This window comes from Arabidopsis thaliana, chromosome 5 (genome assembly GCF_000001735.4).
Source record: "Arabidopsis thaliana chromosome 5, partial sequence".
NCBI classification, from domain to species: Eukaryota; Viridiplantae; Streptophyta; class Magnoliopsida; order Brassicales; family Brassicaceae; genus Arabidopsis; species Arabidopsis thaliana.
In genome coordinates, this window is record NC_003076.8 from 1,877,015 (window position 1) to 1,900,226 (window position 23,212).

General features: G+C 35.3%; 6 protein-coding genes and 2 long non-coding RNA genes across 16 annotated transcripts; 4 read left to right on the plus strand and 4 right to left on the minus strand.

Moving 5' to 3' along the window:
• Positions 1–119: 119 nt before the first annotated feature.
• On the plus strand, positions 120–1,310 carry CASP4 (Uncharacterized protein family (UPF0497)). The gene is made up of 3 exons (NM_120702.2): positions 120–587; positions 674–797; positions 887–1,310. Exons 1-3 carry the CDS (start codon positions 319–321, stop codon positions 1,100–1,102), a joined length of 609 nt encoding a protein of 202 aa, NP_196238.1. The 5' UTR covers positions 120–318; the 3' UTR covers positions 1,103–1,310.
• A 124-nt stretch (positions 1,311–1,434) lies between these two features.
• Positions 1,435–2,861, plus strand: AT5G06210 (RNA binding (RRM/RBD/RNP motifs) family protein). The gene is made up of 4 exons (NM_120703.3): positions 1,435–1,600; positions 2,008–2,076; positions 2,166–2,272; positions 2,355–2,861. Exons 1-4 carry the CDS (start codon positions 1,483–1,485, stop codon positions 2,499–2,501), a joined length of 441 nt encoding a protein of 146 aa, NP_196239.1. The 5' UTR covers positions 1,435–1,482; the 3' UTR covers positions 2,502–2,861.
• Positions 2,862–2,887: 26 nt separating this feature from the next.
• On the plus strand, positions 2,888–8,629 carry AT5G06220 (LETM1-like protein; the record flags this gene model as incomplete). Of its 3 annotated transcripts, none has more annotated exons than NM_001203310.2 (18): positions 2,888–3,075; positions 3,162–3,612; positions 3,777–3,868; positions 4,158–4,322; positions 4,426–4,819; positions 5,224–5,342; positions 5,418–5,490; positions 5,571–5,797; positions 5,901–6,023; positions 6,103–6,178; positions 6,307–6,498; positions 6,696–6,799; positions 6,921–6,984; positions 7,182–7,319; positions 7,406–7,528; positions 7,689–7,859; positions 8,088–8,147; positions 8,236–8,629. In NM_001203310.2, the coding sequence occupies exons 1-18, from the start codon at positions 3,035–3,037 to the stop codon at positions 8,350–8,352; spliced, it is 2,730 nt and encodes a 909-aa protein (NP_001190239.1). In that variant the 5' UTR covers positions 2,888–3,034. The 3 variants fall into 3 exon arrangements, with proteins under 3 accessions (NP_001190239.1, NP_196240.2, NP_001330150.1); NM_120704.4 differs by having other exon boundaries at positions 2,923–3,075; positions 5,727–5,797; positions 5,882–5,926; positions 6,918–6,984; NM_001342860.1 differs by having other exon boundaries at positions 2,923–3,075; positions 5,882–5,926; positions 6,918–6,984; positions 8,236–8,352.
• Positions 7,914–10,161, minus strand: TBL9 (TRICHOME BIREFRINGENCE-LIKE 9; the record flags this gene model as incomplete). 3 transcript variants are annotated; one of them, NM_120705.3, is made up of 5 exons in its annotated part: positions 9,693–10,161; positions 9,052–9,441; positions 8,809–8,967; positions 8,384–8,720; positions 7,914–8,268 (listed from the first exon to the last, which is right to left on the minus strand). In NM_120705.3, the coding sequence occupies exons 1-4, from the start codon at positions 10,055–10,057 to the stop codon at positions 8,393–8,395; spliced, it is 1,242 nt and encodes a 413-aa protein (NP_568164.2). In that variant the 5' UTR covers positions 10,058–10,161. The 3 variants fall into 3 exon arrangements, with proteins under 3 accessions (NP_568164.2, NP_974739.1, NP_001331517.1); NM_203010.1 differs by lacking the exon at positions 7,914–8,268 and having other exon boundaries at positions 8,355–8,720; positions 9,693–10,017; NM_001342861.1 differs by lacking the exons at positions 7,914–8,268; positions 8,384–8,720 and having other exon boundaries at positions 8,790–8,967; positions 9,693–10,107.
• Positions 10,162–11,235: 1,074 nt separating this feature from the next.
• Positions 11,236–12,900, plus strand: emb2735 (embryo defective 2735). Its single transcript, NM_120706.5, has 3 exons — positions 11,236–11,503; positions 11,936–12,089; positions 12,302–12,900. The coding sequence occupies exons 1-3, from the start codon at positions 11,366–11,368 to the stop codon at positions 12,496–12,498; spliced, it is 489 nt and encodes a 162-aa protein (NP_196242.1). The 5' UTR covers positions 11,236–11,365; the 3' UTR covers positions 12,499–12,900.
• Positions 12,901–13,114: 214 nt separating this feature from the next.
• AT5G01235 lies at positions 13,115–13,392 on the minus strand. Its single transcript, NR_142490.1, has one exon. It is a non-coding gene; the product is annotated as an other RNA (long non-coding RNA).
• A 627-nt stretch (positions 13,393–14,019) lies between these two features.
• On the minus strand, positions 14,020–14,333 carry AT5G01245. Its single transcript, NR_142491.1, has one exon. It is a non-coding gene; the product is annotated as an other RNA (long non-coding RNA).
• A 532-nt stretch (positions 14,334–14,865) lies between these two features.
• On the minus strand, positions 14,866–17,339 carry DPA4 (AP2/B3-like transcriptional factor family protein; the record flags this gene model as incomplete). Of its 5 annotated transcripts, none has more annotated exons than NM_001342862.1 (3): positions 16,477–17,190; positions 15,721–15,935; positions 14,866–15,155 (listed from the first exon to the last, which is right to left on the minus strand). In NM_001342862.1, exons 1-3 carry the CDS (start codon positions 17,042–17,044, stop codon positions 15,129–15,131), a joined length of 810 nt encoding a protein of 269 aa, NP_001331850.1. In that variant the 5' UTR covers positions 17,045–17,190. The 5 variants fall into 5 exon arrangements, with proteins under 5 accessions (NP_001331850.1, NP_001331852.1, NP_001119177.1 ...); NM_001342863.1 differs by having other exon boundaries at positions 14,949–15,155; positions 16,432–17,339; NM_001342864.1 differs by having other exon boundaries at positions 14,954–15,155; positions 15,752–15,935; positions 16,432–17,339.
• Positions 17,340–23,212: the final 5,873 nt, after the last annotated feature.

Sequence of the window (23,212 nt, forward strand, 5' to 3'; positions counted from 1 at the left end):
GATAATAATAATAATACGGTGGATGCACCACCAACTGATAAGAGTCTCTTGACTTAGGGATATATGATCTGCTGATCCAATTATTATTTATTATTTTAGTTACTTGTTGACTTGTATAATTTTGTTGCCAACTCCATATCTTAGGGAAAAACAAAACAACAACTACTCTTTCTCTACTCCATTAACAAAGTCCACCATCAGAACCTAAACCCTATAAAAGCCATACACTCACAACAGCAAAAGCATCCAGTACCATTCCCCCCAAACAAGTACTTCAAGAAGATTGGTGAACACACTGAGAAAGTTAAAAGAGAAAAGATGAAGAGTGACTCAATCGCCGTTGATGTCCCTGCAGAGTCTAGCTCAGTCATCAAAGGCAAAGCTCCTCTCCTCGGTTTAGCCAGAGACCACACTGGCTCTGGAGGTTACAAGAGAGGCCTTTCCATTTTCGATTTCCTTCTCCGTTTAGCTGCCATTGTAGCTGCCTTAGCTGCTGCTGCCACAATGGGAACTAGTGACGAGACACTCCCTTTCTTCACTCAGTTTTTGCAGTTCGAAGCTAGCTACGATGATCTTCCAACTTTCCAGTATGACTCACAATATTTCTTTCTTCTTCTTTCATCTTGTGTTCCATGGGTACTAAGTTATCTAACTTTCTGTTTTTTTCTTTCAGGTTCTTTGTCGTTGCCATTGCAATAGTTGCAGGTTACCTTGTCCTGTCACTTCCCTTCTCAGTCGTCACAATTGTTCGTCCTCTAGCCGTCGCTCCGAGACTTCTCTTGCTTGTTCTTGACACTGTACTCATCTTCCTCAATACTTCAAACTCTTGATGCTATAGTTTATACAGAAATTAAACAATTCTCTGTTTTCTTATTGATGTGTACAGGCGGCTCTGGCTTTGGACACTGCAGCTGCTTCCGCGGCAGCGGCTATAGTGTATTTGGCACACAATGGGAATACGAACACAAACTGGCTTCCAATCTGCCAACAGTTTGGAGATTTCTGTCAGAAAACGAGCGGAGCTGTGGTTTCTGCCTTTGCCTCTGTCACCTTTTTAGCCATCCTTGTCGTTATCTCCGGTGTTTCTCTCAAACGACCCTAAGTCAACAATACAGACTCTTTGAGCGCAAGAAGAAGCATTGCCAAGGGTTTAATTAGTATTTGTGTGAAATGTTTATATGGAAGAAGCTTATATTTTGTATTTGTGTGCTCTTGGTGACTCTGTTTTCTGTTTTGTATTGATTTTTGGAAAGACAGCAAAATGAATGGAAGTTAATTGTCACTTTTTCTTGTTTAAATTTTGAAAATCTGTTAGTTAACTTAAGCGTATAGATTAGTTTTGATTTTGTCCCATCTCTGGATTATATCCATACAATAAATCCGTTCCCTCTCCAAATGGACCGGGCCAGGCCCATATTGGCCGATTCATGACATGCTTATTCGTAGTCTCTCCAACAGTCCTCTCGCGACGCATAAATTTTAATGGCGGCGCTCGCAAGGATCGGTGGCCGGCACCTGAAATCCGTCTGCTTAATAAACTCCTCCGCCTCATGTTTCTTCACACAACGCCGTGGTGTTGCTTCCAAGCTCTTTATTGGTGGTAACTCTCTATTCATTTTTCCTTTTTGAATCTGTGATTAATACAATCCATTTCTAGGCTGTAGAATTTTAAGGTTTTAGCGGATGCAAATTTGTTGAATATGATTCATTTTAATTGAAAATTGGTAAATCTCTTCTGTAATGATGTTGTAAGTCTTGAAAGTTATTTTCTTCTGCGAGCTATTCTATTCACTGTTGTCCAGTAACCATTTCTTCTCATGGCTTTGATTTTTTACTTTGTGTTTCTCTTCAAAGCCATGTTTCTGTGAAACTTTGGTCTTTTTGTGCTCACATGTTGTTCGGTTTGTAGTAAATTGATTATGAACCTGATGTTCTCTACTTTCTGAACATTTTGAATTTACAATCTCCAATAATGCTTAATTCCCAATAATTCGATTCTGTTTACAGGATTATCGTTTTGCACTACAGAGCAAGGATTGTCTGAGGCATTTTCCAAATGTGGCCAAGTTGTTGAAGGTATCAGATGAATATCGATCCCACATGTGTTTGATCTGCTTATTGTATATCTGAGAGTTTTTGAGATATTTTTGTCTGGTTCTTATCAGCACAAATAGTTATGGACAGAGTCTCTGACAGATCAAAAGGTTTCGGTTTCGTGACATTTGCTTCTGCTGACGAAGCTCAGAAAGCTTTGATGGAGTTCAACGGACAGGTATACTGTGTTTGTTGTTGTCTTGCTGCTTTCACTTGCTTAAAACTATTTCTTTATGATAACAAAAGACAGTTTCTTTCAGCAATTAAACGGCCGGACGATATTTGTGGACTACGCAAAGGCGAAGCAGTCTCTTGGTGGTGGTGGTGGCTATCCAATAGCTAGAGGACCGCCTGATCCAGCCGTAATAGCTGCCACTAGAACAACCGAAACATCGAAAAGCGACTAACAAAATCGAAGATAGCAAATTGCTGGACACTGCTGTTGCTATGTTTCTTGGATTTTACTTGTGTGCATGTGTAAGAGATGAGCAAGCTTCGGTTATTAGTTTCCTACTTGCTCTTTCTTCTTTATTATCTTATGAATCATTCACTGATTGCTTGGAACTAAAGAATAACTAAAAACACTAACTTATTATTTCTCTAAAAATAAAAATTGAAATAAGTGAGGTGGGAAATGATAATCTTACAGCGAGCAGCAGAAAGGTACATACGTGGTATGATATGACTGGATGTCAGTTACAAATGGAGAAGTCCGTTCGATTGAGTGAATTTTGTGAGCTCCACGTCTACGGATAAAGATCCTGGCCATGCCACGTCATCATCTCTTTCTCCCTCCCCAAAAAAAACTCGAGCATCAAATTCGAGCTCAGCGTTTTTTCGTTTTTTTTTTTTGGTTCTCTCATCTCAATCTCATTATATCACCAGTCAAAAATTGTAGAAGACATTTCCCAACTGATTATTCGTAAAGCTTACATGGTAGATGGCAGTTAAGTTTCATCGGCCGGGTCTTGTACCGTCAAGGTAAACCAATAGCTTACATTTCTCTCGATAATCTTCGATTTTATGCTCTTTTCGTGGAATTTTTCTGATTAATCGTGGTATTGTAGCTGTTCAAACCCTTGGATGTCCGTTGGAACCTTGATTTCGTGCAGAAGAGTGCTACAATTGGATTATATATCAAACTGCTGCGGAAATTCCAGGACTCAATTGTTTGTGACCTATGATGATAAGAACTACTTTCTTCAGAGAAAACTTTTTGGAAACAAGAAAATGAGTTCACGGAGGACTACCCAGCCTTTTCTCCTTGCATCTGCTGAAGATGGAGTGGCTGTTAATGGGTCAAGAGCTAGCGATGATGTTCAGGAGATGAGGGCCAAACTCAGTGGATCACTACAAGATGAATATAGCTGTGGTGAACTTATTCAGTCTTTGCATGATGCTGCCAGGACTTTTGAACTGGCTCTTAAAGAGAAGATATCTTCTTCGAGATTACCATGGTTTTCAGCAGCCTGGCTCGGAGTTGATAGAAATGCATGGGTTAAGACGTTTTCTTATCAGGTCTGTACCATTCTAACATCAGTCCTCCTTCCTAGTGCTTACATTAGTTGGTTTCTTTGCACTTTCATGGTACCATGATTAGGAAATCTGGGCCAGAACAAAAAGTTCCCTTCCCATTGCACATTTAGCTTACACTAAGGATTTCTTCTGTTTATCATTCTCAGGCTTCCGTGTATTGCTTACTACAAGCTGCAAATGAGGTTTCATCTAGAGGAAACAATAGAGACGATGATCTTAATGTCTTTGTACAAAGGAGGTACTGCACGACTTACTTAAGGCCTAAGAACTATGGCATGCAGCGTTACTGGATTGTCAACATTTTCTTGTGTTCTTGATCTAGTAGAAATTTTTGTTATTTTGTTTGAAATAGAATGCAACAAAGTATTAGTTTTCGGATTTATGCGGTATTGGTTTGATTATTATTCTTCCAAAGAGTTTCCTTTCACCAACGTTTGAATCTTTTTAAAACTCAGCTGCTGTCTAATTATAATCGTCTGTTGCTGCTTCATGGTTCTTTATCATGTTTAAATAATCACATCATGCAGTTTATCACGCCAAGCTGCTCCTCTTGATAGTATGATGCGGGATAAACTATCTTCCAGTCATCCTGAAGCCAATGAGTGGTTTTGGTCTGGGCAAGTTCCTTCGGCGGTGACATCTTTTGTGAATTGTTTTGAGGGGGACCAACGATTTGTTTCTGCTACTTCTGTGTATGTCATTTCTTTTTACTCTCTTCATATGAGTACGTTCTGTAAAACACTCGTTTGACTTTGAGGTTTTTGGAAAGTGATGAAGCTTTATGTTTCATTTCAGCTATGTCAAAAGCAATTCCACAGCTGCAAGCAATGAGATTGAGGTGTCACTTCTCATGCTTGTGCTGAATTGCATCGCAGCAGTGACAAAACTTGGCCCAACAAAACTTTCGTGCCCGCCCTTCTTTTCTGTGATTCCAGATACTACAGGGAGATTGATGGACAAATTTGTTGGGTTTGTTCCACTTCCTCAGACCTATCATTCAATGAAAACCCTTGGTCTTCGCAGAGAATTTCTTCTTCATTTTGGACCTCGGGCAGCAGCATGCAGAGTAAAAAGTGACTGTGATACAGATGAGGTTGTCTTCTGGGTAGATCTTATACAAAACCAACTGCTGAGGGCTATTGATCGGGAGAAAATATGGTCAAGATTAATAACGTCTGAAAGTATAGAGGTAATGAATAGAAACTTGTAGAGGACATATCTGAACAGCTTTTAGAATCTCTGTACAGTATGGATGTGAGCTCGTACTATTTGAAAACATTAAAGAATTATGGGCAAGGGAAGGATTTTTATGACACAGCCACCCTTCCATGTTGAAATCATTGGATATATCATTTGCTGTACCTTTTCTTATAAGTGCTATTTAGATTATAAAGAACATAGCCGAAACAGTTTGCAAACGTAAATGACACTATCTAGGATCTTCGTAGAGTGGCACTTATCGAAACAGAAATCTGTTTTATCTTTTAGTTTTATAACTCATAGAGTGTTTAGATTGTTGAAATCAGTAATAAAAGTTGACTTGCTTGGAAATATCTTGGGAGCTTATCATGACTTGTTGGTGATGCCTTGCAGGTTTTGGATAGAGATTTAGCTATTTTTGGATTCTTCATTGCCTTGGGCAAGAGCACCCAGTCTTTTTTAGCTGCAAATGGTTTCAGTTCGCTGGAGAATCCTGTGGAAGACCTTGTTAGGTGACTCATTGTTTTTCTTCTGTTTGCTTACCATACTCTTTGATACACCCTATCACTTAGATCTTCTTTATTTAGGCACTTCATTGGGGGAAGTCTCCTACAATATCCTCAGCTTTCAGCCATCAGTTCTTACCAGTTGTATGTAGAGGTAGGCATAAATCATACCATCACTGGTTGAAAATATATAGTTACCAGTTTGAAATCTTATCATGGAATTCTATAGCGTAGGTTGTCTGTGAAGAACTAGATTGGATTCCTTTCTATCCAGCCAGAAAGGACTCCCAGCCAGCCGAACAATCACACGGGCATAAAAGCAGACCACAAGGGCCACCTAATTATGATGCTCTTCCACAGATATTGAATGTTTGCTCTTATTGGCTACAGAGCTTTATTAAGTACAGCAAATGGCCTGAGAATCCTTCTAATGTCAAGGCAGCAAAATTCTTATCCAAGGGGTATTTGACAACATGTTTATAAAATAAATTGGAGAAAAACAAAGTAATTGGTGATCATATTGATTCATATTCTCAATGTTTTAGGCACAACAAGTTAATCCAGTGCCAGGAAGAACTGGGAATATCAAGGTAAGCTCATGAAGAGCGATGTATTCTGTAGAAAGAAGCTTCGTGTATCCATCTTTAGAACGCCTTACATATCCATCCCTATGCATTTTGCATTCTTGTATCCCTTGTTGTGGAGTATACTTTTTTAATTAACAATCAAGTAATTTGGCTGTGTGCAACTGGATTGTGTGATGCAGTTTGGCTGTAACAGAAGCGAGTTTTATTGACATGACCTCATCCTCAACTGATGGAGAGTCAAGCTCATTTGACAAGGTTTGTACTCTTATGAATTAGTCATGAAACCATTCACTTTTCTGTACACTATCTGAATCCAGTTGTTTGGCTAACAACTCCGTTGACTTTCAGATGTACTATAGATCCTAACAGCAGTTATTTCTCAGGCTCTAGAGAGTGTAGATGGAGCTCTCGTTAGACTGGAAAGCTTGCTACAGCAGTTGCATGCATCAAGCTCATCTTCTGGAAAAGAGCAAATAAAAGCTGCTTGCTCTGACCTAGAAAAGATAAGGAAGCTCAAGAAAGAGGCTGAATTTTTAGAGGCATCTTTCAGAGCCAAAGCAGCTTCCCTCCAAGAGGTTTGTAGTTGTTGTTACAGATTTTTTTCCTTTTGATGCAGTTAGGATTGATATCTTAGTACTTACGATGGAGCTTGGTAAACTGTCCATAGCATAGTCTCACTGGATGCTTATACTATGAGAAATATACCATTGCAAAATGCAGTTGATTTTGTGAAACGTTTGTGGAAGACTAAAACCTTATATGGTTCATACAGGGAGGTGGTGACAGTGACTCTCAGGAGTACTCTGAGGAACAAAGCCAGTATCTAAGAGGAAAAGACCCAAAGAATTCAATAAATTCTGTAGATCAAGGCACAAGGTATGTTGCTTGTTCTTTTAGTTAATAATTCTTTCTTTGTTTTTGAGTTATAAACGTAGGTTCCTTTTTGTATTCCTCTGGTTGTGGAAACTAATTTATTGTATTTCATCTACATTAGTAGGGATAGTGGATTCTGGGGGTTCTTTGTTCGTACTCCAAAAGGGAAGCCTGGCCCCGAGTCATTGGTATGCTTCATTGTCTTATCTTATGTTCTATACTAAAGCATATTCAGATCTTATACTTGGGGCTATTTCTGCTTAGTACTCTTCGTTTTCTCAGTCCATTCTTGGTATCTCTAATTTGGTCTCCATGCTATGTTTGATCCAACCATTTTCAGTTTGTTGTATGGTGAGAGGTTTTAACATTTTTTTACATTATGCAGACAGATAAATATTTTGAGAAATCCAGAGAAAATGTAGATAATGTGGATTCCAACCCCAATGAGATCTATCGGTTCGAACTTCTAAGGAACGAACTGATAGAGCTGGAGAAGCGTGTCCAAGGAAGTACAGATGAGTCGGTTAGTAAGTAGCAGTCAGACGCTGCTGCTAGATGTTTGATTTGTTTCTATATAGTAAATATTCTAAATATCTCTATGTTCTGCAGGGACGAACCTCTGAAGATCTGCCTAAATCAAGCAGCAGTACGAAAGGTGTGCAGTTGGTTCAGAGCTCAAAGAAAGAAAACGTCATTGAGAAAACTCTTGACCAACTTAAAGATGCCACTACGGTATGAATGTCATTCCACGCCTCATGGCATATACATCTTCGGTTTCATTGATCGAATCAGCATTTTCTAATCAGCGTTTTCTAATCAGCTTTGTTCCTTCACTATTTTTCTACTTCACTACATAGTTACTAACATTGCACTTTACGGGATATTCTGACAGGACGTGTGGCAGGGTACTCAGCTTCTTGCGTTTGATTCAGCTGCTGCTATGGAGCTCCTTCGGAGGTCTGTGGTAGGAGATGAATTAACAGAGAAAGAAAAGAAAGCACTACGCAGAACCATGACCGACTTAGCATCAGTTGTTCCCATTGGTGTTCTTATGCTTCTTCCTGTGAGTAAATACTAACCTTATCAAATTTACCAATATCATATTTCCATTCTCGTTGGTTGTTCATCTTCATAACACCGTTTCTGTTTTCTACAACTTTATGCTGATCTATTGATGGTTGCTCTTTGTACAAAATCCCGTAATACCAATCACTGTATCATTACATCTACCTTAACATTTACAATATGTCTGAGTCTATGAACTAATCTAATGGGCACTTATGTCTAACAGGTCACAGCAGTTGGTCATGCGGCTATGCTTGCTGCAATTCAGAGATATGTGCCAGGCTTGGTAATGCTTTCTTTTTTACTTGCTTCTTCTCTTCTGTACATTTCTTCAATCAAGTTGATAAAGAACACTTTTTTCCTTTTTTGTTCAGATACCTTCGACCTACGGAGCCGAAAGGTTGAACCTGTTGAGACAGCTCGAGAAGGTCAAGCAAATGCAAACAAATGAAACTGAGCCTGAAGAAGGCATTGATGAACCAGAATCATGACTAGATCAAGAAACATAAAATCAGTATTTACCTCAAGGAATCACTTTGTTCTATAGTTCATTGACAAGAGTTGCGCATAGAGGATCTCATTCCATGTATCTGGTACACCGGGTAGGCACCAGTGGCTACAGTCTTGAGGAACATCAACAGAAGTGCCTTGCTCTCGATACCGAGAAATATGACCATCTTTCCTAAACTCTGTCAGATATGTAATGTTCAGAAACTTAACCTTACTATGTCGATATCTCATTTCTTCAATTACTTTATAGATATATTCATTGTGACTCGCATCAGGTTCCAGCTTCCTTTTATCAGTCTCAGGCTCAATCTCTGCATCACATAGACCACCGGTATTCCATGTCCCATTTCTGAAACAACCATAGATTCATCAAAACCTTTAAAGACCCCGGTCTCTCAAGACGATAGTAAAACAGCATTTATCTGAATTGTCCTAACCTGTAGTGCACTGGAGAGTAGCTTCTGAAGAAGACATAACTCTTGTCAGGATCAAGTTTCTCCAAGACCCATGACTTCCATGTCTTCAAAGACTTTCCAAATGCCTCCATTACTCCCATTGTCTTGTTCACTTTCCTTCCCTCCTCAAAATAGCATCCCCTGCACACACACACAAAAATAAACTCAGTTAAGAAGGAAGAGAATGTCGAATTCTGATCATAGAAGCTGAGGGATTTATCATACGTTAACACAGTTTTGTCTTCGTTCCACCAATGCCCTGAATTGAAGACCAGAACGTCTGACCCGACCCATCTTTTCGACTGCCAGTTAAACTCATCAACTCTCACTGTGGTTTTGATCTCTTTCGGTGATTTATCCGGTGGCCGACCAATCACGACAAGAAAGGGTGATCTGTGATACTCAACAGTGAGGTTTTCCCGAGGGAATCGCATGGAGAGAAAGCCCTTGTGTTTAGTTATAGGGTTCCCATTTACTTCATAGATCTCAGATTTATTAGGTATTGCTTGTGAGAGCATGCACATAAGGGATTCCCACTGGTTTCTTCCGATGGAATCTCCCACGAACACTATCCTCCCGTTCCGACTCCTCTCAAGTAAATCACTTGCGTTAAATCTAAACCATTCAATAGCCAAAAACACAAAACCAGTGATCATTTAAGAGAATTACTAAAACAAGGTTTCAAGTCTTTTTTTTTAAGAGAAAGCAAAACTTTCTTTAGTCAGAAGAAAGTGAACCAAACCCTAATCTCTAGTGTTTAGCTTGTAACTTTTGCAATGGAATCAATATAACTTCAGGTTTAAGCAAGAAATATATTTTCGAGTTTAAAGAAAAAGGTAGAGTGATGACGTAGCACAATTTGTTACCGTGGAAGATCGCAGCCGTGTGGTTGCCATCGCCAATCAAGATAACCAGAATCTTTTCTTCCATGCTTATGACAACGAAAACCAGAGTCAAGAAAGCGACACTCTTCGCCATAAAACAATCCATTAACGGATGATGATGATGATGATGCTCGACGAACCCATTTTCCTTTGGAGTAATCGCACTCCTTTGTTACTGTTTGCGATGATGACGATGACAACAATCCGATACGAAGAGAGGGCATGACGTCGACGACCACGGTCGAGAATATGAGGAGGCTAAGTAAAAAGAGGCTGACGAAGAGATGTTTCTTGATCTTGAAGATGTACGAAAATGAGCAGAGAGAGAAGAGTTGATGATGATCCATGTTGTGTGTGATCTCTTCTTTCTCTCTTTGAACAAGTCTTCTTCTTTTTCTCTACACGAGAGAGACGTCAAACTAAGGCTATGGCTATATATATATATGACTGCTATTAATTTTCGCTTGTTTTTTTCTTCTTAAAATTAAACTCATATTGAGTAAGGAATCAAACAAATAATTTTTTGTTTGTTAAAGTAAATTAAAGCAAATAATTACTTAATTATCATCATGGTGGAAGCTTCCTTGATCCCACGTTCGTCGTCTTCACATCTTCCGGTTTGTGATTAGCGACGACGTCACGTCTTAACTATTTTACGAAATATAAAATTATTACCATTATAAAATACTACTAGAGTTGTTTTCATTGGGATACAAAATAAAAAGTTAAATGCTACTCTCTCTTGTAAAGAGTGGTCAAAGTAAGCAAAATATGTAAATTTATGTTATACCCTTAGTTAATACACTAAAACAGTTTCTTTATCTAATGAATAAGGTTAAAACTCAGATTTGCTTTAAAAATTGCATTCAAAGTACAAAATAATACTCTGTAAAACAAAAACAAAATTGAAAACGACATTTTTTGTTGTCAAAGGGAGAGAGTGTTTGGTTGAAAAGTCCTCAAGTTTTGTATGTGTAGGTGTTATGAGTTTTGTTAAATTGCTTTGTTTATCGAACGTGTTGAAAACGTGTCATCAAGCTGCAAGATGCACGATGCACCCTTTTGGTCTAAGTGTGCTTTACATTTCATTATAGAGTCATAATGGAATATGTACAAATATACATCTAGTTTGTTACTCATTTATTTGGTAGAGACAATGATTTGAAGAAATATATATCATGTTCTAAAGAATTTGAATCTGATCATATAAGTAGAGAATAATTTTTAACAAAATTTCCATTTTGATCGATTGGAACTTTTTGGGTTACTTATTTCGATGTTACGATCTCTAGTGTTCCAAACTTCTGTGGTTTGTAAAAGAATTTGAACCGGCCAATCTGTTGGTTTACTTTGTAATTAATTTGCTGGCTGATGTTTCCTAAAAAAGATTGTTTGACGTAAATTTGGTAAATTGTCGGTTTTGTGGAGAAAAATATAAGGTTTGCTCAAGTACACATCGACTAAACCGGAGAACAAGAGCTTTTTTAGTTACAATCGGATAAACCGAGCAATTAAATAATTATCACTGTGAACCAAATCCTAAACCGAACCTTATAAGACGTCTCGAATAGATTAAACCTGCGACGGTAAGCTCAAGAGAGGCTGAGTACACTGAGCTGCGATCGGCGACTGTCTCTTGTCCGGGATAGTGAAAGATGAAGCTGAAGGTTGTGTATCGTAAGGTCTCCGATTACATCTGTTACGATCTGAAAGAAATCGTCTTACCTTCATCACTTCCCGATCCTCCTCACGTCGTTAAACGCCGCAAATTGACTTGGCACGAGCGATTCCTCGTGAGCTTTCCTTCACTCTCTCTTCCTCTTTTTTATTTGAATTTTCCGGTAGTTTTCTATTGAGAGGATCTGGGGAATCAAAATTTTCTTTCAAGGACAAACAAAGTTCGCATTTTTTCGTGCTCTGATTTTCTTGTGCTCTATTTAGTTTTTTTGTCCAATTTAGAGTGAATGTGTTCTCGATTAGGTCTTTAATCAGCAGATGTTTGAGATGATACAGAATCTGGAAGTGTGTGATTTCATTTATGTATATTGTGGAATATCTGAAACACAAATGTGACAATTCTCTAGTTTGAGCAAAAAGGTTCGTCCTTTCTAGAAGAAGTCTGTAATTCCACGTCTCACTATTTTCAGAGTAATTGGTGTTTTCTTCTCTACTTGATAGTAAATTTAGTGCTAATCACTGGGTGAAATATTCATGGTTGTGATTAGGTGTTGAAGGAAGCTTCAAGGCTTTATGCTGCAAGCTGGGTAAGAGATATAGGTCCTGAACTTCGTCCAAATGATTACAAGAAGCAAGGGGATGCTGAGCCTAAAAAACAAGCGAAAGAGGCAGAGAACGAGCCCTCTGTTTTGGAAGATCTTGGTAAGAAGCTATTGCCTACTTTATATGTATCTGACTTATATTCTCCTTTGGTGTCACCAAACGTTTGCTATTGATATTGACAAGTGCTTTTCCCAGCTAATATTCACTGCAGCATGCATTAGTTTATTGACTTCATCATGTATGATCTATGTCTATCCTTTTATTCATAATCGCTTGTTTTTCATTCTTTGTTCTGTTACTCTTCTATACAGCGGTAGCTGCAAGAGGTGGCATGGAGACTTTAAGGCCTGCTTTACATCGTCTTTACATGACACGAGCTTCTAATTATAAAGATGCTCTTACAAGCTTTATTAAAGGTTACCATGAGGGTCTGCAGCAAGTTATGCAGAATAAAGCAGAGTCTGAAGCCCCAGCAGATGAAGCTGACAAGTCCAAAAAGACTACCTGACCTTTTAGTTAGCTCCAAAAGCAGGATTTATTTTGTGAATGCGAGTATGTACGTAGCTAGATCTTGGGTTCTTTGATGGTGTACCACAACAATCTAAAGATTTCTATCAACTACGTAGTCTTTCATGCTCAATGTACCCTATTTGTGAAGTAACTTCTAGTAAACAAAAAAATTTAGCTTGACACTTGTGCTTCATAGATTTCAGTTCCAATTTTCGCAGCTTCTTCCCTGTGAAACTGCTGCAGGGAGGACTTGTTACAAAAACTGATGTGATAAACTTAATGATATATTGTGATGGGTTTGATTCCCTTTACAGCTTATTCAGATTTCATTCTCCAGGAATTTTCTGAGCACAAGCTGGCACATTGCACGGATACCTTGTATTGGTGAAGGACTCAGGTGAATGTTTGGACATGCTGAAACAATAGTGTAAGCAACTGTTTGAAATAGATGTTTAGTTTTTTCAGAGGAAAGACTTTCAGTTTTCTTCCCATGTTAAAAGCATTGTTAGTGGAATTTTAATCCATGCTATCTGTAACAGTCTTCCATAATGCTGTTGCAGAAAAAGTTGGCCGGCCCCTAGAAGTTGTTAAAAAAGCATAGATATCAGATAGATTTCAGGGGAAAAGTTGAGCAGTCGATTCAGAAACTGTACTTTAAGTCTTGTTATGATCAAAACTTTTATTGCAGGACAAACCCTTAATGCAGGAGGAGGCCACTGAGCATCTTAACTATAGCCGAAAGCTTCAAAGACTAGTGATAATGGCACATGGCTGAGGGTCCCTCTCCCACTTACAGAGCCACTAAACCATTGAGCGGAGATCGATTGGTCTTCAAGTCAACAGGTAAGTATCTTTTCTGAATCTTCATGGGCCCTTCAAAAATCAGCTGTGGCTAAGTAAGATCGAAATGAAAGTAGCTTAAAAACACATTTTGCATTACCTGTTGATTATCAACCTATGCTGTCAAGTCAACAAATGCACTTGCCTTAAAGATTAGCACTTGCTACTGCACTCAAAATTGGAACATGTGCGCATACAACCCGAACATATATAGGTAGTGAGTGGTCATGATAAGTTAGTATTGTTTCCATCTCTGTTATGCAAACTTTCTGTCCAATCAAGATTTAGCTTTACTACTTTGGTGCCTTACGCAGATAGTTTCGACAGCTTCTTTTTGACAAAGCATCCACTTAAATGATTGTAGAATGGAAATTTGCTTTTCTATTACTCTGAAGTTATAACCAAGCTATAGCCGTCTCACTACCTATAGTACCTGAGCAATGGATCCTCTTAACCCAAAACAGCCTTTAGATTACACTTAAGAGTCCCTTATCTGACTAGAAATCTCTTTGATGTAGAGGAAAGAGCTAAGTCTATGGCGTAAGAGAGTTTAGTCTATGTGTATCACCAAATCTGCCTAACTATTTATTAGCTGATTAGCTAGAGTCGACGATTAAAGTAAGTAGGTGATTCAACAGACTTGTTGAACATGGGGAATTATGTTCTGATGTAAAAAGGTGGTATTCAAAAGTTGGGGAGATTCTCTCTTTTAATTCCTTGGTAAATGGATGCTGTTGCAGTAATATAGGAGGGTTATATCAGAAAGCTGGTTAAAACCCATGTGATTATGGCTGTATGCCTGTATAACCCATGCTTAGTGGTTTTCAAAGAGATGGAGAAATGATGAAGAAACAATGTATTTATGTATGTGTAAAAGATATCATTGGATTGGATCATACCACAAAACTCTTTTTGGAAGCACATGGAGGTGGGATAACTGATCCCAATGATTGAAATTTTCTTTTATACATGAGAGAAGAGCACTAAAAGAAGCAGTACATGAATAGACAATCGCTTTCACAACAGGTGATTCACTGTTCATCTGACCTTAGTACATGAAAAAACAGCTTCTTGTAGGACTCTTTTTTTTTTTTTTTTATCTCTCTTTTTGTCAAAATTTGTAGACTCTTTAGTCGTCAGAGATAACTTACATTGATATATATACTTGTGACTTGATTGATCTGATATGAAGTGCACCATTCCCTTACATTTTTGGTTTCTCTCCCAAAATTGAACTTGTTTTACAATTGCCATTGTTCACCAAACAAGAAAAGTGAAACTATCAATAGAGGCTAGTAAAAAAGTGAAAACATGAATATAGTAAACTCCACAATAATAAACATCATTTGGTTGGCCCACTTTTGTTTCTATAATTATCTCAACAATTTCCAATTTCATCTTTTTCACCCAAAAAAAAAATCATCATTTGACAAGTACAACTATACATCATGCATGTATGTGAATACATCATCATCATCATCATATGAATTGGAGAAGAAAACCTATCTTTTTTTAGTTATGTATGATTAAAACAAATTTGCTCTTCGTCTCTGACTTTGGAAGTAATAGGAAAAGACTATTTCCCTCAAATTCAGCGATTTTTTTTTTCTTTTCCAAATTAGTTACATACAGTACGGAAGCTAATGAGATATTATTAAAAATAGCATACAATTTTCCAGAAAATTGGCCTATGTGGCTACAAAGTCTGGTCCCATAAAGCTTTAAGTCAATTCCGAAAATGTTGTCACTTCTTTGGATCTCTCATCCTCGTCTTATCTCTCTGCTCCTTCATCGTTCTCCCGTGAAAGCTATATTCTGTTTTTTTTTTCATTTCAAAATATAAACACATAATATTAAGAATCTCTCTGTATTGTAACATACTAACATCCATAATTATACCAAATCTGAAGTATCAAACATCAAATTTGTACACATTTCCTTATTCATGCTAATAGTCATTTTCTTCTCTGAATCATTGTACATTGCGGCGCCAGTAAAAAAAAAAAAAGCAACAGTGATTACTGAGGCCAACATATATACTTTAACTAAACAATGTAGTAATACTAAAATAAATGAAAGTGGGCTCAGACAAAAAACAAATCAAAGTCACTAACAAAGTGGCCATGTGCGACTGCTCAAAAGTCTAGTGTCTCTTAACAGATTCCTGATTCCTTCCTCTATAGTCTTCATTATATCATTTAACTATTTGCTCCTAATCAATCTCGTTTATTTAATTATAATTTCAACTGTCTCGTCTCGAGAAACAGCGTCATCCATCTGTTTTTAAATCATGTATCTATAAATAATATTATATGATGGATGATGTAATGTACCTCTACCTAAACTGAATCAGATATCTTTATAAAAGAGTTAAAATTACCATGTTATGAGGATGAGAGTAATAATAGTACATGTTTTGGCCGTAGTAACCGTCGGGAGATTCAACGGTGGTGGCAACTGCAACAGAATCATCTCCGTCGTTTTCATCCATTTGACACTCCAGATTCACACCGAAAAGCCTCACCGTCCTTGAGCTCCCGACGACGGAAGACGACGGTGTGCTGTGAGTCTCAGCCGCTGTTGCTACGGCGGCTCCTGTAATCACCGACACGTGCGTGTCATTAATTAATTGAAAGAAACCAAAACAAAAACATAATAGTACACAAGTGAACAAAAAGCACGTTTGTCCCAGGGGATTGGACGGTCTTCTTCACGCGCTCTTTAATGCGCGTGTATAGCTACTCTATTAAGTATGTTAACTACAACTGGGAGTATTAAGCAATCGAGGTTAGAGAAAAGCAAACATTAATTAATAGCTGTATAATACAATGTTACTTATCTCAGGTTGTTAATACGCAAGCATAAATCTTGTAGAGAAATAATTATAGTACACTATTAGCTAAAGGATATCTATATTTGGGTGTAATGTTTTAATCCTCCCGACAACATTAGATAGTCGATATACACTCTAGGACACGAACAATTCATTCGTAGGAAAAAATAAAAATGTCTACCCAAAAAAAAGATAAAAGCTATTTGATGTAAAAAAAGAAAAGAGACGAATAATTTGGTTAAAAAGAGAAATATATACCATAGTGGGAATACTCTGAGTGAGAGGGAGGATTAGAGTAATTACTAGTGGCGTGGATTTGATGATAAGAAAGAGCTCCCATAGAACTCGTATTCACGGCGGAGTTAGTGGCCGCGACGGAGGATGAGGAGCCTTGTCCACGTCTGCGCCAGCCAATGAAGAGTCTCCTAGAATCAGAACGGTGTCGTTGGAAGAAAACAACGTCGCCTGGATCGAGCTGTTTGTCTTTGACAAATCTGCTCCATCCTTTAGTCAAGACATAGCTTTGACTGCTGTTCCAGTAAGAGTATCTGAACCTCCATGACTTGCCTGACTCGTCTTCAAAGCTTAGAAGCATCCCTTTCTCCGAAGATGACGTGTCAGCAGCAGCAGAGGAGACTAGGACGGCATTGAGAGGGAAGTATTTCTCTGCGTGTTGTTTTGGTATGACGAGGCGGTTGAGTTTCCCGACGTCGCTTGGTGTGAGAGACTTCTCGAAGAGTGACTCTTTTAGGTCGTCGTGGAGCCATGTGGCGGTGGTGGTTGTCTCCGATGTGTCGGTGGTGTGGCGGTGTTGCTGTTGCTGCCACAAGAGAGTGTGGTGGTGGTCTGTGGAGTAATGGTTGACTGACATTTTTTCTAGGAGATAGAAAGCGAAAGAGAGAGAGCGAATGGAGAGTATAGGGAGAGAGGGTTAGGTGAAAGAGAGAGGTGGGTACTCGTAGTACTAATATAGTATGATACGAAGGAGAGAGAGAGAGATGAAAAAATTGGGGTTTTTGAGGGTTAAAAAATTTGACGTGAAAACTTTGGCAAACTATTTGAGGAGAGAGCAACACACGACAACCAGAAGACTTTCTTTCTTTTTAAGGTTTTGCGTGATGTTTTATCTTTTTCCATCATTATTACTTTTTTTCTACTTCTTGCAGTCCGTATTCTTTATTGATTTACACTATTTCCTTTTTCTTATTCTATTTGCCTATATCATATTCATGTATGTACGATCGGTGATTTTTTTCTTAACACACATTGGATTCCACGATTTGAAGCATGACGTACGATATATACTTTGAAACATTTATATGTTAATTATGTATTATGGTATAATTTTGTAGGGGATATGAAAAGTTATACTCAGGTGAGGTTGGTGTTTAGGAGGAATATATAGACAAGAAAGAAGAACTAAAAGGTTTAAATAAATTTTTTTAAAAATAAAAAATTAGGCTACACGAAAACCCAAAGAATCAACCTATTTAGAGTTAGAAGGATCTGACCATTTGAAAAGATAAATGCAATTATTGGGAGAAAACAAATATAATGGTCAATTTGTTTTTTGATGTCATTTCTTAGTAACATCCTGAAAAAAATAAAGTTCTTTGCGTGCTTCTCGAAATGTTACCAAAAGAAGAAAAACAAAAGATATGGTCCTTGTTATTTCGACGCAATTAATAGAGCATATAATACACATTTTATCTGAAAAAGTTAGACGTAATTCACAGTCAACTGTGTGATATAAATGATACGTATAGTTAGGCCGTGTTCGATCTTCGATGCACTAACGTTATCATTCGTCATCAGTGTGTTAGTCTCAGGTTCTTAAAAAGCCTTTTCATTGGTAAGCTATTTTGGGGGTTTGACGAACACAAATTTAAGTTTGGCATTAGCATTTCACTGATATTCAACTGCTGCATATATAGTATTAACGAATATTGTCATAAATTAACAAATTTTGATTATTCTTTGAAATCAGAATATAATAATTGTGAATTAATACGTAGTTATTTATTTTTTAATGAAGACGTAGTTTAAGAAGATGTAGACGTTTTCTTTACTTTCATAAACACTATCGACATTTTTGTTGCATTACCTTTACCGTCTAAGGTAAAAATATTGTTACGTCATGGATTCAAGTTACAAGATATTTTCCTAACTTTAAGTTTTACAAAATATTTTGTGAAGATAATATACTCAAAATTGTTTGTCTTCAGCTTAAGGGTATATATTCTACATTTGTTTATTGGGTCTGTTTTAGGGGAATAAAAGATGACAAACAATTGGGAGGTCTAATAGGTAGGAGGGTAAACAATAGCAGTATAGCTGCAGAAAAGATTATAAAAACTACTGAATAAGGCCGAGCATGTTTGATCTTGAGCTCCTCTGGAAAAGAAAAAAAACGACACTTTAAATACATATTTATTTTATTTTATATATATACCATCCATCTAACCTAACCCTGTCCAGACCAACATGTTGAATAGTAAAGATAAACTCCAACATACAGTATTAAATAAATATAAGCTCCAATATTTATTAATAAAAATACTTATGCCTGACATTGTTTGGGAAGGAAACTATACCAATCTCTATTTATTCTTATAATCTAATAGATTGAGAAAACATATATATCCACTCTAGTGTACCAGTTAAGCTCTTCAAATTCTATAACTCTGAATGACTTAACTTTTTCTTTGTTGAGAAACGATTGAAAGTTAATTAGGAAACAATTTGGTTTTTTAAAACTGAAAGTTAGTTCGTAAGAAAATTAGTAAAAATTAATACAGAAGATGGCGTAGGAACAAAGAGGATGACGGAATGATGATGAAGGAAGAAAGAGATCCAACGGCTGAGAGGGCAAAATGGTTTCACCCAAAATAGATACTTTGCCCTCACGCAACTTGTGAAGTCATGGTGCTTTGCCTTTCCCACACACCATTCCATGCATCTTCAATTCTACTCTCATTTATTCCCCCCGGAGATTAGACTTCCTTAGATTATATATCTTCAACATCATTTTTATTTCGGTATACGTCGAATATGGAGTTGCTATGCTAAAATTAATACTATTACCAATTAACTAATTAATCATTTAAAAAATGATTTATATATTCTCATAACAAAATCACTCAACAAAATTTAAAATTTTCACCATATACTTTGTAAACTACATCAAAGTATATAATACTCTATTGCATCTTAACTTTATAAATATTATTATTACTGATCGGCATTGCTATTTTTCTTGATTTTAATCGTTTTCTATGGAAATTTTTTTAACTACCTGAAAAATCCAAAAGACATGCAATTGGACACCTACGTGGTCCGCTTCTGTTTTATTTGACGACTTTTTTTACCAAATGTTTTTCTTACTATGACTAGATTTTAATCCACGGAATACCGCGGGACGATTTATTTTTCAAAAGTAATATATATTAAAACTTGCAAATCTTATTTTTATAAAATATTTATATTTTACAGTTTATAATTGTTACTAAGTAACACTATACCACGAATTCATGAGACAATTGTTAAAAAACTGAAGTTTTTAACCCTTATTAAAACAGCATATTAATAATAGTTTACAATTTTATAAATATTGATTCAAATACATCCACCATATAACCCAATTCCAAATAAAACACGTTTTGTAATTTCTTTATCCGTCCCGTGATTTTTTTTTAAAGTAGTAATTTTTAAAATTTAAGAATTATTTTTCATATATAAAAGTTTTGCAAATTGTATCATTCTCTAATACATTTATATTTTATAGTTTAATTTTATATATAGTAACATTATACATACCACATAACATTTTTGGTTTTATATAATCTTTTCTAAATTAGGATGATTTGATATGTTTAATATTAGTGGTCTTAAAATATAATAAATTAAAGATTTAACCCGTATTGAAACGGTAGATTAATTATATTTTACTTTTTTATTAATGTTGATTCAAAAACCCGTCCCTCCAAATCCGTCTTGCCAAAAAGGTATTTATTTTATTAATATTAATTTTATTAATGATATGACTCTGAATTATAATCTAAACATTTTAGCTAATAACATAGGAGTGCACCATATTTATTTAATAGAGGAATGTACCATATGACCCGAATGCACTTTTATCCAAATCCACCAAAAAAATCTTGCAAAAATAATATAGAGATAAGAAACGATAGTCGGTTTTGATAGATATAAGATTATCAAATATATTAGTTAGCTTAAATTAGTTAAAGAATACAAATTGAAAAGGTATATTACACTTTATTAGAATATAGTATCAAAACTTATATAACACAGAGATTTGATAAAAATTTAATTGTTGAATATTTTTTTTTGTGCTAATTTTTATGTGATTAAGATTTAATTGATTTCGTATATAAAATATTAAATTGACTTATTTGTTAATAATTTGGTAACATATAGATATTTGAATATTTAGTATATTTTGCTTAAGTTTAGGAAATCTTTGATGACCCGTCTTTAGATCCAATAAGCTCTATAATCTAGATATTAACCTGCAGTATACCGCAAGTATGCTTATATTTTAGTTAAACTGAAAACTTTTATTGTAAAGATGATTAAAAAATATACGATATTGTTTTATTTGATTTAAATGTATAGTAAACTGTGAGTTGTATATGTTTTGTTGATATTATTTATATTGTTAAGTGTTTAAGATTATACATTTGTAGTTTGATTGTTAATTTAAGAGTTTCACCTGTAGTATACCATCTTGTATTAATATCGAGTTAAACCCGTCAATTCTAGGATTTTCCAGCTTGTATTAAAAATTGAATCACATCTAATATGTTATTAATTATTCTAATATATATAAATTATAAATTTTCAATATAATATGTATGAAATTGAATATAAATATTTCAAATTATGACCCGTTACTCAGTAGAAAGTTTTCTTAAATCTATTTTTCACCGTTATAATATTTTTTTATGTATTGAATAGTTTATATTTGTTTTTAAAAATTCAAATTATGGCATATGCCAAAAAACTCTAATTTTTTTTTATAATGATGATATTATTTTTCCGCAAAAATAGAATCATATAAAGATGAGAAGTGAACTATAATAATTAATAAAAAATTAATATGTTAATTAAGATATCAAACATAATTTGTTGATTTTAACTGATTACTTTTTTGGAAATTAATAATGTATTTTGTTTTTCTAATTAAATTAAATTAATTAAAATTTAGATATCAAATCTTATATGTTGATTTTGATTGGTTATTATTTTTAGAAATTAATAATAGATTTCGTTTTTAATTAAATTTAATTAATTAAATTAGTATTTGACTTTTTAATCTTTAAAGAGATAAATTAATTTATTCTTTAAAATTTTATTTCTAATAGCATATTTATGTAATTATTTACAAAAATTAAGGTTATATTTAAAATGTACTTTCCAAATAATATAGTAGGATTATCTTTCATTTGTAAAACAAATTATGATAAATTTGTCACGTGATTGCTGGACACCATTATTGGTGTTTAGACGTTTATATTTTTCTTAATTTCAATAAAATATTATTAAGATATGAATTCCACAATTTACATAGACATTCTTTGATTTTTTATCCGTCTAACAAAAACAAAAAAACTTAACCAAAAAAAGGCAGAACTTTAAATAATCTATAATTATTCATGTGTCTATGTATATATTCTTTTTCTTATGAAGCTTTCGTGAAAGAATAAAATGAAAATTCATTGCTGACTGTGGGCCAACTTCGCTTCAAGTAAAGAGGACCATCTAAAGAGATTATAAATATATATATATATATATATATATATATATATAAACTCATAAAATAGCAAATGATAAAGTATAAATAGAAAGTTTGGGTTTTTTCAAATACAATTATGGGATAAGATTTGGAGTGTACCATTGGATATGTGTAAACACAGAGAAAACAACAAAGATATTATTTCCTCTTGTTTTCGTGTTTCAATCCTCTCCTCACAGATCTCTGTCGTTATTCTAATTAAATTTCTTAAGTATTCCAAGTTTTCAACAGAAATACCATGGGTTTTTTTGTTGGAGTTTTAGAATAATGCCTAGATTCCTACTTTTTCCTTTTATAATGTGTCATATCTAATATAAAAAATATATAATCACTGAGATTTACTTTAATATTTGGTTAGCATGCAAAATTTGATAAAATTAATTAATATGTCATGTATCATAAATTTATGAGAGATTTGTGGAGTATGACTTCCCACTTCAACTTATCAAATCAAGAGCACTTAAAATCACTTAAACGCAAAAGGAAGTAGTACATATATCGATCGCCACTCCACGAAAGCACAAAATGTGATGATATTATGCTTGTGTCTTGTGACATTAGTTTGGATGTCCTGCTCTAATCCAATCTTAAAAATCAGGTACGGATGCTCATTTTGGTGTTTTTCTTCACCGGGTCCGGGATTGTAATTATGCTTGTGACATAGTTTCGGAATTTGTTCCATAGCTAAGACATGTCTTCTTCAGCAAATAATGATTGAATTAGTGTTGCAAAAAGATTGAGTAATGGACAAAGGCCACATCATTTCCAGGTCGATTTCGAGACACCTTTTTCGCATGTACGTCTGCATCAATTAAACACACTTTGTTATTTTATTTATGTCCTTTTCTACAAGTAATTTTAAACTTTTATGTATAAGAAGTTCTCTTTTAAATTTTCAATATAGTAATATCGCACATGTTAGGGTCATTTCCTCTCCAATGACAGAAGAGGTTCTTGGGTTCTTGTATATACTGTCTTTTTTTTTCTTTCGCTATATTGGTCATAAATAGTCTCATAGATGATAGAACATGATTTCTTCTTCTCATTTTTTTTTCCTGGTCTTTCTAATCCTATACAATTTGATGGAAAAAAAAATATGATTCTTTTGTCACAAATGATTGTTTTGGTTATGAATTTGAAACGAAGGGAAAAAATGGGAGGTTATATATTATTTTTGGCAATAAATAATGAAGGCTTAATCATGTTATATGCTCTCCAATA

Bases quoted from the DNA above. Each gene is read 5' to 3' on its own strand.
- CASP4 (NM_120702.2), top strand. From the start codon at position 319: ATGAAGAGTGACTCAATCGCCGTTGATGTCCCTGCAGAGTCTAGCTCA. The intron at 588-673 runs GTATGACTCACA...TTTTTCTTTCAG, and splicing joins GATGATCTTCCAACTTTCCA to GTTCTTTGTCGTTGCCATTG. The intron at 798-886 runs GTACTCATCTTC...TGATGTGTACAG, and splicing joins TCTTGCTTGTTCTTGACACT to GCGGCTCTGGCTTTGGACAC.
- AT5G06210 (NM_120703.3), top strand. From the start codon at position 1,483: ATGGCGGCGCTCGCAAGGATCGGTGGCCGGCACCTGAAATCCGTCTGC. The intron at 1,601-2,007 runs GTAACTCTCTAT...TTCTGTTTACAG, and splicing joins TTCCAAGCTCTTTATTGGTG to GATTATCGTTTTGCACTACA. The intron at 2,273-2,354 runs GTATACTGTGTT...AGTTTCTTTCAG, and splicing joins TGATGGAGTTCAACGGACAG to CAATTAAACGGCCGGACGAT.
- emb2735 (NM_120706.5), top strand. From the start codon at position 11,366: ATGAAGCTGAAGGTTGTGTATCGTAAGGTCTCCGATTACATCTGTTAC. The intron at 11,504-11,935 runs GTGAGCTTTCCT...GGTTGTGATTAG, and splicing joins CTTGGCACGAGCGATTCCTC to GTGTTGAAGGAAGCTTCAAG. The intron at 12,090-12,301 runs GTAAGAAGCTAT...TCTTCTATACAG, and splicing joins CTCTGTTTTGGAAGATCTTG to CGGTAGCTGCAAGAGGTGGC.